The sequence below is a fragment of the Paramisgurnus dabryanus genome, chromosome 2 (assembly GCF_030506205.2).
Source record: "Paramisgurnus dabryanus chromosome 2, PD_genome_1.1, whole genome shotgun sequence".
Lineage (NCBI taxonomy): Eukaryota > Metazoa > Chordata > Actinopteri > Cypriniformes > Cobitidae > Paramisgurnus > Paramisgurnus dabryanus.
In genome coordinates, this window is record NC_133338.1 from 52,332,866 (window position 1) to 52,350,499 (window position 17,634).

General features: G+C 35.0%; 1 protein-coding gene across 1 annotated transcript in view; it reads left to right on the forward strand.

Moving 5' to 3' along the window:
• The window catches only part of LOC135743796 (uncharacterized), a 42,572-nt gene extending 34,713 nt beyond the window's left edge, over nt 1-7,859 (forward strand). The window contains exon 3 of the mRNA XM_065261652.2: nt 5,850-7,859. Coding sequence (XP_065117724.1) covers nt 5,850-7,120 — 1,271 coding nt within the window. The 3' untranslated portion in view covers nt 7,121-7,859. The remainder of the gene's footprint in view (nt 1-5,849) is intronic.
• Nucleotides 7,860-17,634: the final 9,775 nt, after the last annotated feature.

Genomic DNA, 17,634 nt, shown 5'->3' on the forward strand with positions numbered 1-17,634 from the left:
TTTGATGGGCCTTACACCTGTCCTCATTGTGGGAGGAGTTTCCCAACAAAAGCCCGTTTAGAGAGTCACATACGAGTTCACACTGGAGAAAAACCTTTCAGATGCCCGCAGTGTGATAAGAGTTTTAAAGAGCGTGGACATCTTCAGTATCACATACGAATTCATACAGATGAGAAGCCTTTCTCATGCAATCTGTGTGATAAGAGCTTTAGACATAAAGAAAGTCTTAAGCAGCACATACAATTTCATACAGGTAAGAAGCCTTACTCATGCCATCTGTGTGGTAAGAGCTTTAGACAAAAACAATATCTTAAGCATCACATACAAATTCATACAGGTGAGAAGAAGCCTTTCTCGTGCCATCTGTGTGATAAGGTTTACACACAGGAAAGAAATCTCAAATTGCATCTGCTGTCTTACCATTCTGTAAAAAAACCCTGAAAGTGCACACATCGTTGAAAGAGTATTTTTGAGTCCGTGATGCTGATAAAACACAAGATTGATGATTATTTTGTGTTTCTTCAAGTAATCGCACCAACAGTGGTCTCCTTCTCACCAAGCTTCTTGCTGATGGTGTTGTAGCCCATTCCAATCTTGTACACTTCTTCAATCTTGCAACATCAACTTGCTGCAGATGGTGTCACTGTGCATCATTCAACAATTCAGCGCACTTTGATTCGAAAGAAGCCTTTTCTGCACACACTCCACAAACGGAGGCGCTTGAGTTATGCAAACGCACATTTGGACAAGCCAGCTTCATTTTGGAATAAGGTGCTGTGGACTGGTGAAACAAAGAAGTTATTTGGTCATAACAAGGGGCATTATGCATGGTGGCAAAAGAACACAACATTCCAGGAAGAACACTTGCTACCCACTGTAAAATTTGGTGGAGGTTCCATCCTGCTGTGGGGCTGTGTGGCCAGTGCCGGTACTGGGAATCTGGTTAAAGTTGAGGGTTGCATGGATTCCACTCAATATCAGCAGATTCTTGAGGAATCAGTCACAAAGTTGAAGTTACGCCAGGGCTGGATATTTCAACAAGACAACGACCAAAAAACACTGCTCAAAATCTACTCTAATATTTATGCAAAGGAACAAGTACAATTTTCTGGAATGGCCATCCCAGTTCCCAGACCTGAATATCATTGAACATCTGTGGGGTGATTTGAAGCGGGCTGTCCATGCTCGGCAACCATTAAACCTAACTGAACTAAAGATGTTTTGTAAGGAGGAATGTTCCAAAATACATTCATCCAGAATCCAGACACTCATTACAGGCTCTATGAAGCGTTTCTGCAAAAGGAGGATCTACTAAATATTGTTGTGATGGTTTTTTTCTGTCACTATGGCAACTTATATTGGGACAATAGCCTGGTCCGGGGCAGGCTAACTGTCAGGCTAAGCCTAAGTTGTTGCTTAAAGGGGCCATGAATTTGTCGATTTTATTGTTTTATACTGTTGTCTGAGGTCTACTTATGATGTTCGCGTGGTTTTTACATTCAAAAACATCAAAAGCAATAAGTAATAGGCTATTTTGTAACATGGATTAGTGGCTCTCTAGAGAAATGGTTCGTTTGAAGGGGCGGGCCGCATTGAAGACCTAGACGTAAACGCCACCTGCTATGATTGGACAGCTTCATTCGCCGTCATTACATGTGGGGAAATGTTTTAAAAACATTAATGTGTAAAAATAGCAGCCAAACACATATATGTTTGAACCACAAAAAGATTTTGGGTGCTAAAGATGATACACACAAATGACAATACGTATCGTAAAGTAGAAACAAAACTTTAAACTCGACGTGACTAAATTACCGTATACAACACAGTAAGCGTGCATCAAAATCTAAACCGCTGCTGATAAGTGCTTATCAATAACTTTGTATATTTCAATTGTGCTTGTGAGGTTGCTCTTACATACACGTAACGTTACATACCACAGTTATATGATAAAAAAGCTTTAAGTGTTGGACCTTTCAAACGCAACATGCCTAAATTACCGTATACAACACAGTAAGCGGGCATCAGAATCTAAATTGCGACTGGTAAGTCCTTCCTTATCTCTAACTTTGTATATTTCTATTGTTATATTACAGTCGTATTGTTAAGTGTTGCACCTTTATTAATCGTTTAATGTTTTTAGTAAATTAAAACAGTCAAACACATGTTTAGACACGGATGTTACAACAGGACATCTCTTACAAAGCAATAGTGAAACGCAGTAACATTATCTTAAATAAAGTTAAATGTTTTACTTACTGTGTATACTGCTGTGTTATTTTTTGTCAGATCCAATATTAGTGGTGCTCTTAATCACAGTCTCTCTGCAAATCCAGCATTGACTTGTGGCTTCTTTGAATGAATCCGCATTACCCAAAGTAAACAAACACTCCCCACGCGAGCTGGAACTTCTTTAAAAACAAACTTTAACCACGCATTCCTAATGTTATGTTCCAAGAATCCGAGTTAAGGTTATCCAGCGTCTGTGTTCTTCTCAAATAGAGCTGCAACTATCGACTATTTTTTCAACCGATTAATCTATCGATTATTTTTTCGATTAATCGAATAGTCTAATGATTTTTTTTATACATATAATTCCCCAACAAATAATAAATGTAACATCTGCCATTAACGCCAACATTTTATTTAAGCATTTTCTTAATTAAACAAACACACAAACCAAAATTTTCAACATGAAAAATAAAGTGGCAGTGCCACTTTAAAAGAGGCAGTGCCACTTTAAAAGAGGCATTATTCACCTTAAACAATAAAATAGGCATATATTAATATTTTAAACATTAGTTTATGATTAGTACATGCATTAACTCAGCATTAGTTCAGACTGAAGTAAAAATAAGTTCATTGTGATTTATGAACCCTTATATAAAATGTAATGGTTATATTATTACTGTTAATATTATTACTATTAGTAGTACTGCATTCTCATTTAACTTCAACATTTAACTTTTCTTAAGTTCCGGGTAAAAAACAAGTTCAGTTAGTATGATCTTCTAATATTTTATAAACGGCGTTTACGCCACTGTTACTGTAAATAATGTCAGAAATACCTTACAAGACGAGCTTCTGTAATATCTGCGCACATATTCGAAAAAAAGACGTTCATTGGGAACTCCGCACTGCCAGCTGGCTTTCAGTGCACGCGGGCACATGCCTATCAGTTCTCAATGTGACAGTAACTTATTATTTCATAACTTCTTAATATAAAAACATGTCCTGCTCTTTATTTACTGTTTCAACATACTGCCCAGAAGCGATGCAATGTCGCGTCTGTCAGGTGTCTCGCAGCTCGTATTAAACGAAGATGTAAACACAGCTGTATTAAGCACAATATGTATTGATTCTGTTGTTTATAGAGTAAGTATAAAAACTTACTGTAATAGTTCAAATTCTTACGCTGACGTCTCGTCATTTTGAGGTCGGAGAGCCCCAGGTTTTCTTTTAAGATGATCATACACAGGTGTTGCGCTGCGGTGGTATGCCATTTCAGTTTTACACAGTATGTGTTTTATTTGGTCTCTGCTTAAAGTATTCCCACACTTTTGATCGCGTTCTGTCTGTTTGGTATAACACTTGTATCACCCGGTCGGAGCTGAAGCCGCCTTCATTTCAAAATGTAAACAGTGCGACGCATCGACGCATTTCCGGCAAATCGACGTAATTACGTAATCGACGTAATCGACTACGTCGACGCGTCGTTCCAGCCCTATTCTCAAACGGTTCTTTCACAACCGAACACTCCGTTTCCATAGTTACTCATAACAGATCACCGCGTCAATATAAAAGTCTCTCGCAAATTTTTTTATTTAAGTCATTTTGGTTACATTTGGCAATCTTTAAAGACCTGTTTACTGATTGTTGAGACACTGCATGGTTTGTTTTGCCCCTGGCCCACACGTGTGTCACGCAAACTGTGGGCAGGGCTACAAAAGTGGTTGTTGTGTTTGGGTTTGGAGAGGTGTTTCAATTCTACTCTGACGACATATTTTGGCACATTCCTGACTCAACCATTTTCCTGGCTTGGTGCCAAAAACTGTTATATTTCAGTAGACGTTTTCAGTTTTGAAACTGGCAGGATGTTTATTTAAGTATGATGACCTCTTATATAACAAATTATCAAGTTAAAATTGATTGTTTGATTCACCGCTCCTTTAAATTTGTTAGATGTATGTTTGTGTAAGCAGAAAAACAAATGATTTGCATTTGTATTGTCAGAATGTTTACACCCACAAACAGCAAACATAAATGTGAAGAGAATTTGAAATCTGTTTAAAAACTAAACTGGATACTTTAATCTTTGAAATTAAATGGAATACTCCATCCAAAATGAAAATTCTGTCATCATTTACGCACTCTTAGTGTCCAAATGGAGCCCTCGAACGGTTCAAATACGAACATTTCTCAAAATATCTTCCTTTGTGTTCATCAGCACAAAGAAATCTATGCAGGTGTTTAATAACATGAGAGTGAGTAAATGATGACAAATTTTCATCAAAAACTTTTTAACAAAGTGTGATATTAAGGACAATACAAGTACTGAGTGTTTGTGTTGTAGACCACAGAGAAAACATTATATTGTCATTACTCTTAAGCAATACATGCAGATTATATCAAGTTAAATGTTTATTTTGCCCAAAATAATATTTATATATTATATTGCTATGTCTGGCTTGTCCTGTAAAACTTTTTTGTATCTCACATGGGTATTGACTGTTAAATTATAACTTTGGTCATTTGTATATCTTCACAGGTCTGTTCCTGTAGATGCTGAAGAAACAATCTTAAATGACACAATCTTCAATGAAGTCACTATCACACCAGTTCATCTATAAATACTGTGAAGAAGTCAAACAAGCAGCTGCTGTCACAACACATTCAACTACTCTACTATTCTGATCCACTGTTGTAATGATGGAGTGTGTTAAAGAGGAGACTGATCCTGAATCATTCACAATAACACCTCAACATACTCAACAACAAAGAGGTTTGTGTTTCAACTTAAAGGAGTCACATGACCCGATTTCATGTTTTCCTTTGTTTTTAGAGTGTTAAAAGATGTCTATGCAGTATAGTAAGTTGAAAATATAATAAAGTTTCAAACCTAAAGAGATTTTCTTTTTAAAAGTAAAGCCTACTCCACGCCTTCTTAAAACGGCTCGTTCAAACTCCCCCCCCCCCACACACACACACACAGTTGGACGTCATACTGAAAAGAACATTTGCATAACACCGCCCTAATGTATACGCAAAGATAGAGGGTGTAACTTAGGGATGCCAGATTTAGGCTCGTATTGATAAGGTAAAAAAGGCGATTTTCTCTTGGCTTTCAATATTGCTTTGGGAACTCATCTTTTAAACATGGTAAGAAGCGTCACATTTCCGTTTACGCAATTGAGGTATTCGGCCATTAACAATGCACTGGATAGCTGGCCAATCGGATCACACCGTGCTTTCTCAGAATGATGAGCTTTGTACAAATCAACGCGTTACAGGAGGGCGATACTTAGAAGAGCTACAATAATGTAGGTTATGTGTAAAAAATTATGCGTTTTTTGAACCATAAATCACGCGAACACATTGTATTACACCAAATACACAAAGTAATGTGCTTTTTAGCCACGGAAAAGGTTTTACATTAGAGCTGTACAATATTATAGTGAGGAATTTTACTTAAATGATTATAAAATAGAAAGACAGTCATGTACATCTGATGGAGTTGAAATTATGGAATTTAATTTTAATAGACCAACCATCACAATAATCTTTATTGAATTTTGAGATTAAATTGAGGTTTAATTTTTGTTCATTTCATGTCAATTTGTTCGTTTTAGGCCTAAAGGGAGTGAAAGAGGAAGTTCAAGGACAAAATGAAATGGAAGATAAACTTCAGCACCACAATTTCATAAGTGAAGAAAATTCTTTAATTTGCTCACAAACTGATGAGGATTCACCTGAAGAAAGAGCAGAAGACAAAATCTCTTTTGCATGCCAAAAAGGACATTCAAATGTTGACACAAAGACTCACACAGATGAAATGCCTCAGTTTGAAAAAACTATTGCAAGTAAAAGCCACCTTGAGAATCATTTAGTGAGTCACGCTGGTGTGTGGCCCTTCACCTGCCCTCAGTGTGATAAGTGTTTTAAACATCGAAGAACTCTTAATACTCACATAAAGACTCATACAGGAGAAAAGCCATACGCCTGTCCTCAGTGTGATAAGGGTTTTTTACAAAAAAAAAATCTTATTGTTCACTTAAGGACTCACACTGGAGAAAAGCCATACGGCTGCCCTCAATGTAATAAGGGTTTTAAACATCGGACAAGTCTTAATGCTCACATAAAGACTCACACCGGAGAAAGGCCATACGCATGCCCTCATTGTGAAGAGACCTACAGAGAAAAAAGGCGCCTTAAGGATCATTTAGTGAGTCACACTGGTGTGTGGCCCCACACCTGCCCTCAGTGTGATAAAGGTTTTTTACAAAAAAGTCATCTTAATGTTCATTTAAAGAAGCACACTGGAGAAAAGAAAAACACATGTGAACAGTCCCTGAAAGAACATAAAATAAGTCAAACTGGCAACAAATCTTTCTCTTGCCCTGAATGTGGAAAGAGTTTTACACAAAGACAAACTCTTAATATTCACATGAGGAGTCACAGTGGTGATGGGCTTTACACCTGTCCTCGTTGTGGGAGGAGTTTCACAACAAAAACACGTTTTGAGAATCACATACGAGTTCACACTGGAGAAAAACCTTACAAGTGTCCACAGTGTGACAAGAGTTTTAAAGAGCGTGGACATCTTCAGTATCACATACGAATTCATACAGATGAGAAGCCTTTCTCATGCAATCTGTGTGATAAGAGCTTTAGATATAAAGAAAATCTTAAGCAGCACATACAATTTCATACAGGTAAGAAGCCTTACTCATGCCATCTGTGTGGTAAGAGCTTTAGACAAAAACAATATCTTAAGCATCACATACAAATTCATACAGGTGAGAAGAAGCCTTTCTCGTGCCATCTGTGTGATAAGATTTACATACAGGAAAGAAATCTCAAATTGCATCTGCTGTCTTACCATTCTGTAAAAAAAAACTAAAAATGCACACATCGTAAGAAATAAAGTAGAAGGATGAGAATAATTGTGAGGAATCAGTCACAAAGTTGAAGTTATGCAGGGCTGGATATTTTAACAAGACAACAACCAAAACACTGCTCAAAATCTACTACTCAAGCATTTATGCAAAGGAACAAGTACAATGTTTTCGAATGGCCATCCCAGTTCCCAGACCTGAATATCATGGAACATCTGTGGGGTGATTTGAAGCGGGCTGTCCATGCTCGGCAACCATTAAACCTAACTGATCTAGAGATGTTTTGTAAGGAGGAATGGTCCAAAATACATTCATCCAGAATCCAGACAATCATTACCGGCTATATGAAGTGTCTAGAGGCTTTTATTTTTGCTAAAGAAGGCTCTACTAAATATTGATGTGATTTTTTTTCTGTTGGGGTGCCCAAATTAATGCACCTGTCTAATTTTGTTTTGATGCATATTGCACATTTTCTGTTAATCCAAAAAACATAATTTTACTACTGAAATATTACGGTGTCGTTCGGTTATTTGATAGATTAAAATGAACTCTTATGAGTTATTTGTTCATAAATACAACTGTATTAGTCTTCATTAGTTGTCATGTTTGTTTTTAAGTTCATCAAGACAGATGTGAGGTTTTGCAATATTTTAAGATAAAACTCTCAATGATTAATAAACCTGTCTGATAAACAAAATAAACCTGTCTAATTTCGTTTTGATGCATATTGCACATTTTCTGTTAATCCAATAAACATCATTTTACTTCTGAAATATTACGGTGTCGTTTGATTATTTGATAGATTAAAATGAAGTCTTATGAGTTATTTGTTCATAAATAGTTAGTAATTAGTTGTCATGTTTGTTTTTAAGTTCATCAAGACAGATGTGATGTTTTGCAATATTATTAATCTCAATGATTAGTATTTAATAAATCTTTTTGTGATATAGTTTTCACATGTAAACTTTAATCATGATTAAGATGCATTGTTGTTTATGCCTGAGTCTTTTGAAATCGTTTGATATGTGGAATATTTAACCTTAAATAGTTACCCATACATTCATGATTTATATATTTTCTTTGATGTATAAGCAAATAGTTGATTAATTTACTTACATTTCGCGAATATTGAACATGGCTTAAATAAAGCGACTTTTATTTTGCCTATTGGAGCGTGTCGTGCAGTGACGTCGTAAGAGTTGCGCTGCAGCCAGCTTGTCTGTCGGTTGAGTGAAGATTAAGGCGTTTGTGTGAGGTAAATAAAACGATACTTTTAATGTTATTTTTTAAGGAAAGTTAAATAATAACACTGTTACATTATTGTATAATTTTATTGTAAAGTACTAGAGTTGTTTCACTAGGGATAACATCTATACAAGGCAATGAACAAAGAGATTAACCTAACTTTTCAAGCCATTCAGGTATGTATGTTTTTTTTATATCTGTTAACTGTGGTCATTTGTTTATCTTCACAGGTCTGTTCCTGTAGATGGTGAAGAAACAATCTTAAATGACACAATCTTCAATGAAGTCACTATCACACCAGTTCATCTATAAATACTGTGAAGAAGTCAAACAAGCAGCTGCTGTCACAACACATTCAACTACTCTACTATTCTGATCCACTGTTGTAATGATGGAGTGTGTTAAAGAGGAGACTGATCCTGAATCATTCACAATAACACCTCAACATACTCAACAACAAAGAGGTTTGTGTCTAATCTTAATGACTGAGAAAGAGCTTAACTTTTTTGACATTAGAGCTGTACAATATTATTATGAGGAATTTTACTTTTTTAAATTGAAATGATTTTAAAATAGAAAGACAGTCATCTACATCTAATGGAGCTGAAATGACCGAATTTAATTGTAATACAATTTTTGTTAATTTAACTTGATACTAATTTGTTCATTTTAGGCCTAATGGGAGTGAAAGAGGAAGGTCAAGGACAAAATGAAATGAAGGATGAACATCAGCACCACAATTTCAAAAGTGAAAAAAAATTATTTCAGTTCACAGACTGATAAGGATTCACTTCAAGAAAGGCTAAAATCTCTTTTACATACCATCTTTATGGTGAGACGTTTTCACTTAAAGGACATTCAAATATTGACATAAAGACTCACACAGGAGAAACGCTTCAGTGTGAAAAGACTTGCACAAGTAAAATCCACCTTGAGGATCATTTGGTAATTCATGGTGGTGTGTGGCCCTTCACCTGCCCTCAGTGTGATAAGTGTTTTAAACATCGAAGAAGTCTTAATGCTCACATAAAAACTCATACAGGAGAAAGGCCATACGCCTGCCCTCAATGTGAAGAGACTTACAGAGAAAAAAGGCACCTTAAGGAACATTTAATTATTCACACTGGTGCCCTCAGTGTGATAAGTGTTTTGTACGAAAAAGAAGTCTTAATTTTTACTTAAAGACTCACATCAGAGAAAAAACATACTTGTGTGAAACATCCCCGAAAGAACATAAAGGAATGGACACTGACCAAACACCTTTTTTTTGCCCTCAATGTGGAATGAGTTTTACACAAAGACAAACTCTTAATATTCACATGAGGTTTCACAGTGATGATGGGCTTTACACCTGTCCTCATTGTGGGAAGAGTTTTACATCAAAAGCAGATTTAAAGACTCACATACGCATTCACACTGGAGAGAAACCTTTCAGGTGCCCTCAGTGTGACAAAGGTTTTAAACAACGTGGACATCTTCACTATCACATACGAGTTCATACAGGTGAGAAGCCTTACTCGTGCCATCTGTGTGATAAGAGTTACACACATCCAAGAAATCTCAGATTGCATCTGCTGTCTTACCATTCTGTGGAAAAACCCTAAAAGTAAAACAACATTTAAAACTGTAAATGGTGTCCTTTTCTTTGTGTATACTTACAATAAGAACAAAACATTGTGCTTCTTTAAAATACTAAAAAAACATGATGTGCTTTAATGTAATGTAACTTTAATCAAAGATAGTAAACAGCATGCAGTTTTTAAACCAAGGGAAAACCCCTAACTCTACAAATTATGCCAATCTTCATGGATTTCATAATAAACATTAAAAAGCCAGTCAAAACCGCACACTCGTGTCCTTCGCAATATGACTACAATAAGTTTTAGTGGCTCACCGGAAGTCTTACACAAAGGAGATCAAAGATTGTGGCGCCCACATTTACGTCAAAAATAAGGTGGATAGTGTCCAAGCAAAATGGAAATATAATCTGGGCTTCATAAAGCTGTCCTGGAGCACTTAACTAGTTTAGTGTACTTCTCCAGTTAGTTTTATCTATACATGTGTGCCCTGGCTCTTATGAGTTATTTGTTCATTAATCAATCTGCATTAGTTTTTATTTTTGTTTTTTTATATTCCATCCAAACTATAAAAAAGGCAGAAGTGATGTTTTGCAATATTTAAGTAGGGCTGGGAAAAGATTAATCGCATACAAAATAAAAGTAATTTTTTTTAATAATATATGTGTGTGTACTGTGTGTAATTATTGTGTATATTTAACCACACACACATACATATATTCATGTCACATTTTTTTATTTATATATAATTTTAAAATGTATATATAATATAGAATATATAAAAAATATAAATAAATATATATATACACATGTAAATGTTTCTTAAATACATACATGAATGTGTGTGTATTTATATGTAGATAATAATTACACACACTCATATATTATGCAAAAATCACTTTTATTTTGTATGCGATTAATCGCGATTAATCTTTTCCCAGCCCTAATTTTAAGATAAACTTTATTTCATCAATATTTAATTATTAATATTTATTAAATATTTTTGTGATATAATTTTCATAAAGGGTAATTTATTTATTTTGTAATGTAAACTTAAATCATAATTAAGATACAGTGTTCTTCATGCGCAGAGTCTATATTATAATCTTTGACAAATGTGGGGATATTTGATCTTAAATATGTTTTTTAACCATTTATTCTTTCTTTGGTGTAGAAGTCCATTCATTCACTTGCATTTCACAAATATTGAACAAAGGACTTTTATTTTGCCTCTCGGAGCGTGCAGTGACGACATTGGAGTTGCGCTCTATGGTTGTGCTGCAGCATATCAATCGGTAAAGCCAGATTGAGGTGATTGTGAGGTAAATTAAACGATACTTTTAATGTTTTTATTTTTTTTTAAAGAAATGTACTGCAGCAGCTTTAATAACGCTAAAGCATTATTGTAATACTTTATTGTAAAGTACTGAGAGATGTTCCAGTAGGGCAAACATTTATAGAAGGCAATAAACAAAGAGATGTATTTTAATTTTCAAGTCAGAATGTAATTTAATTCATGTTCGGGATGTAGGCTATGTTTTTCAAATCTGTTTATGAGCCTAACATGAATTTTAAGTAATATACATGCTCCTCTTTTCCATACAGTTCTTTAACATAGAAGATGTATAATTGATGTTGGGTCATAACATGCAAGACATCGGAAATACTGCTACAAATGTGTTTTTTATTTTGTTTTCAATTTGAAATTTGTTAGACGTATGTTTGTGTTAACAGAAAAGCAAAAGATTTGTATTGTCAGAACGTTTACGTCATAATTGTGAAGAGAATTTGAAATCTGTGTTAAAATTAAACTGGAAAATACTTTTAATACCAAATCTTTGAAATGGACAAAGTGTTTAAAACCATAAAGTGCTGAGCGTATATGTTATACCACAGAGAAAACATTATTGTGTCATTTCTCTAAGGCACTACATTGAGATATATCAAGTTAAATGTTTATTTTGGCCAAAATTTATTGCTTTTCATCTCTTTTATTTCAATGCCTCGCTTGTCCTGTAAACTAGTGACACATTTTTGTATATCTCATTTGGCGTATTGATTAAATTATTAAATACTATCTTTGGTCATTTGTATATCTTCACAGGTCTGTTCCTGTAGATGCTGAAGAAACAATCTTAAATGACACAATCTTCAGTGAAGTCACTATCACACCAGTTCATCTATAAATACTGTGAAGAAGTCAAACAAGCAGCTGCTGTCACAACACATTCAACTACTCTTCTATTCGGATCCACTGTTGTAATGATGGAGTGTGTTAAAGAGGAGACTGATCCTGAATCATTCACAAAAACACCTCAACATACTCAACAACAAAGAGGTTTGTGTTTCATCTTAAAGATGCAGTCAGATCCAGTATCGAAAATCATGTAGTGTCATGTAGCTGTCCATCAATAAGCGGTGTGCAAAGTTGTAAGTGCACAATAAAAAGTTATTGTCTTCTAAAGTAGGCAGTCGACTCTGAACCGCGTGAACGAGTCTTTTTTTTAAATTTCCCGCCTGTTGTCTGTCTACATATGAAGGCAACACTTCGTATGATCTCCGCCTACAGTCTTGGCCTCGAGAAACGAAGACTTTGACCTGCTCACAGACACTTCGCTATTTAGTTTGTTTTGAGCTGTAAAGGCAAGATTGTGTTGTTTTCACTATCAAATCATAAAGATGTTTTTTACACTGAAGACAGCTGTTTTTTTTTTCAAGGCGGGATATGATAATCTTTTGGCCATGAAAGATGGTTCAGTACCCATTTTATTTGGATCAACATGCATCTACTAACCACAACCTGTATGATTATTACGTAATGTGTATATTTTCTCCCGAGTGTTCTGAATGTGTCATTTATATTCAGCCATATTATCATATATTTATATTCATATATTCAGGTCATATTATGAGATTTTTTTTATATGTAAAATAAGTCTTTGGTGTCCTCTGAATGCATATGTGAAGTTTTAGCTCAAAATACCCCACATATAATTTATTATAGACAGCAGTAACAACATAAACACGCGGCTTTCGTGGTCATCAAGTAACTTCCCATAAAACTCTGTGAAGAAAAAATAAAAAAGTCCTTTAAAAGTAGTTTATTTATATAACAAGCAAAATAAACAACACTTAAATTACATAGGAACAAAAAACATTTGTTATTTTCGCCGAGGTATTTCTTTAAGAGTTCAGTTTCAGCAACTAGTCAGACCATTAAACAAACAGAAACCGTAAGTAAAGTTTGGACCAGACGCTTATGGTGTCACCGCACGTGCGCCCGATGAAACGGTCTATAGCATGTTAAAATTCCCATTTTGTAGGACCTAGGCAAAAAATTTTTACATGTTTGCAAAGAATGGTTTACTAAATCTTAGTTACTGGGTTGTTCTTATTCACATTTTCTAGGTTGATATAAGCACTGGGGACCCAGAGAAAGTCAGATTTTCACGCTATGAACCCTTTAAAGTTCTACATAATTAAGGGCCTGGCCACTTGAGTGACGGGTGTCACTACTGTCGAGCTAGGTGGGCGTGGTTTCAGCAACCAGCCACCTTAGCTTCACCCACATCTCACCTCTTTACCCATTTTCAGTTATCCGCGAGTGATGCGTGGTAATGGCAGGCTCCGCTAACTATTGGCTTTAAAAAAGCTCTTCACAAACCTATGGGTGACGTCACAGACACTACGTCCATATTTTTTATGGTCTATAGACCTGACTGGCACTTTAATGACTGATAAAGAGCATAAGGTTTTTGACTCTGGTTATGAAGTCATTAAAGCTGTACAATATTATAATGAGGAATTTGACTTAAATGATTATAAAATAGAAAGAGAATAGAAAAGAGATCTGATCGAGTTGAAATTACAGAATTTAATTTTAATAGAAAAATCTCTTTTGCATTTTAAGATTAAATTGAGGTTTGATTTTTGTTAATTTAATTCCATGTTTATTTGTTCATTTTAGGCCTAATGGGAGTGAAAGAGGAAGATCAAGGACAAAATGAAATGGAGGATGAAGATCAGCACCACAATTTCCAAAGTGAAGAAAATTATTTCAGCTGCTCACAGACTGATGAGGATTCACCTGAAGCAGAAATCTCTTTTGCATGCCATCTTAATGGTGACACTTTTTCAAAGAAAGAACATTTAAATGTTGACATAAAGACTCATGCAGGAGTATTGCAATACACCTGTCGTCAGTGTAAAAAGATTTGCACAAGTAAAAGCCACCTTGAGGACCATTTAGTTACTCACACTGGTGAGAGGCCGTTTACATGCCCTCAGTGTAATAAATGTTTTAAACGACAAAGAAATCTTGATGTTCACATAAAGACTCACATCGGAGAAATGCAATACACCTGTCCTCAGTGTAAAAAGACTTGCAGAAGTAAAAGTCACATTGAGGATCATTTAGTTATTCACACTGGTAAGAGGACCTTTGCGTGCCCTCATTGTGATAAGTGTTTTAAACAACGAAGAAGTCTTAATGTTCACATAAAGACTCACACCGGAGAAATGCCATACAGCTGCCCTCAGTGTGAAAAGACCTACAGAGAAAAAAGGCGCCTTAAGGAACATTTAGTTACTCACACTGGTGTATGGCCCTTCATATGCCCTCAGTGTGATAAGAGTTTTTTACGAAAAAGTAGTCTTGATGTTCACTTAAAGACTCACACTGAAGTAAAGACATACCCGTGTGAAAAGTCTTTGAAAGAACATAAAACCAGTCACACTGACCACAAGCCTTTCTCTTGCCCTCAGTGTGAAAGGAGTTTTACACAAAGACGAAACCTTAATATTCACATCAGTATTCACAGTTTTGGTGGGCATTACACCTGTCCTCATTGTGTGAAGAGTTTCACAAGAAAAGCACATTTAGAGAATCACATACGCATTCACACTGGAGAGAAACCTTTTAAGTGCCCACAGTGTGACAAGAGTTTTAAACAATGTGGAAATCTTTTGTCACACATACGAATTCATACAGGTGAGAAGCCTTTCTCGTGCCATCTGTGTCGTAAGAGCTTTAGACAAAAAAAAAATCTTAAGCAGCACATACGATTTCATACAGACGAGAAGCCTTTCTCATGCCATCTGTGTGATAAGAGTTACACCCAGGCAAAAAATCTCAAATATCATCTGCTGTATCATCACCATTCCGTATAAAAAAAAAAAACTAAAAGTGCTCACATTGTTTAAAGAGTTTTATTGGCTCTGTGACGCTGATAAAACACAAGTGACTATACAATGGGGAAAACAAATGATTTGATCTCATGCTGATTTTGTAAGTTTGCCCTAATACATTTTGTAAGTTTTGCCTTAATACAAATGAAAATGTTTTTAATTTTATAGTAGATTTATTTTAACTGATAGAGACAGAATATCAAACTATACAAATACTAAAAAAAGATTTACAAGTCAGCGAGTGAAGCAAGTATTTGATTTTGGCAAGCACAGAGCTAAGACGTTCCTTGTAGTTGGTCACCAGGTTTGCATACACCATTACAGGTCCTTTCTAAATCATTAAGGTTATTTCTTTTTTAGGACCCTCCACCAATTTTCCCACAATTTGAAAACAAAGAAAAACCCAAACTTTTTAGTTCCACGGCCCACTTAGATAGGTATAATCTATCTCAGGACCCACCAATGACTCACATTTTTAAAAATCCTAGGCAAGAGAACGGATGGGGGATACCTTTTTTTATTTGTGGCTCTCTTGAATCTGCAAGGGAGTTTTTTTTTTGGCATTGTGCCACTTTTTAAATGAAATGATGAACTCGATAAATACACAAACTGGGTTGTTTTACTCTTAGCTTAGTTAGACACACCGATCACAGACGTTGGTGCCTTCCTTAGCACCATCGATTGTATTTGTAAGCTTGACCAGTGTGATTGATTTTACATGACAGTAAAGCAGAAACAGCAGTGTTTCCCAATACGCAAAGTTATAAAGAATTTCATGCACACAGCCATGTGCACTCGGCACGCACTGCATTGCGTATTTTCATTGGATTACTGGATCTGAATTGTTACAAGCTATTATAACACTCACACTTTGACTGCCTGTGTTTGTGCATAATATTCTAATGTGGTGTTGTACTGTAAACGTATGTATAGTGTATGAGCAAAATGGAAAATATGCTGGGCTTTATAACGCTGCACTGGAACAGAGTGATTTGGTAATAAATCATTCTGCTTCATGTTTGTTTTTAAGTGCAGCAAGCGAACAATAAAACAGCAGGTGTTATGTTTTGCAATATTATGAGATATACTTAAATATGAAGAGTTTGGTTCCGAAACGAGAGAACTATGTTTTTAAAATTTTTGTCAAAACATGTTTATTATAATGTTATCATGTTTTTATTGTGTTTTATTGTGCTACTAAGCTGTATTTTTTTTTACTTATAAAGACTTAAAACAAAACAAACCAACTGCAGTTTAATTGATATTAATTGAAATGCGCAACTTAAAAAAAAACGTCATTTTTGAAAAATAAAAAACAGAGTTTTGGAAACAAACTCCTAATATGCTCTCTTTGTGATATCACTTGAAAATTCAGACTACAAGATAATAGTTTCCATAAAGTATAATTTCTTCATTTTGTGATGTAAACTTATTTATCTTAATTAAGATGCAGTGTGTTAAGCATTGGCAGATTATGTATTGCAAAGATGTGATATTTTACCTTAAACATATTTCTTTTACTTGTACATTCATGTTTTGTATATTTTCTTTGGTGAGGATGATAGTTCATTAATTTCCTTGCGTTTCACGAATTTTTACATAGATCGAATAAAGGGACTTTTATTTTGCTTCTTGGAGCCTGTCGTGTGGAGACCGTGGAGACGCTCTGTGCGCTGCCGCTCGTCTTTCGGTTGAAGAAAGATTAGGAGGTAAATTAAACTAAAAAATATATTAAGAGATAAATGTTTAACCATTATTGAATTTTATAAAGTGTTATTTAATGTTAATTAGGATTACAGTATTTTAAAGTAATAAGTGTTGTTTCACAACGTCCAACAAGACAATAAACAAAGAGATTTACTTCACTTTTCAAGCCATTCATTCAGGTCTGTATGGTTTCCAGATCTATTAATGAGCTTTACAAGAATTTTAAGGAATATACACATGCTCCTCTTTTCCATACAGTTATTTAAGCATATGGATAATTGATGTTGCTAGTAAAATTGATCAGGAGGATCATAACTTGTAAGACTTGGATAATACAGTAACATACTTTCTTTTAACATTTTATTGTCAGACATTGTATGTTTGTGTAAACAGAATTGCAAATGATTTGCATTGTCAATATGTTTATGTATGTGAATCAGCCTCATATCCCACCCTGTACACACCCATTTTTAACCATAAATAATTAATGCAGATCACCCCATAAATGCTGATCTGCATATTCATGAGACTGTCATTCAATTGTTTGTTCATAAGCTGGAATGCGCCCTGTTAATAAATGCAAGCCATTGGTGTAATCCTCCAGCAGTGCAATACTTCTTATTCAAATGGGCGCAAATTCAAAATATGAGTGTATGTGTTGTTGTAGACCACAGAGAAAACAGTATTGTGTCATCATTACTCTGAAGCAGTACATGCTTTAGCTCTTATATTTCAATGTTTTTAATATCTCATTTGGCATATGGATTAAATTATGAAATCATAATTTATTTGTATATCTTCAC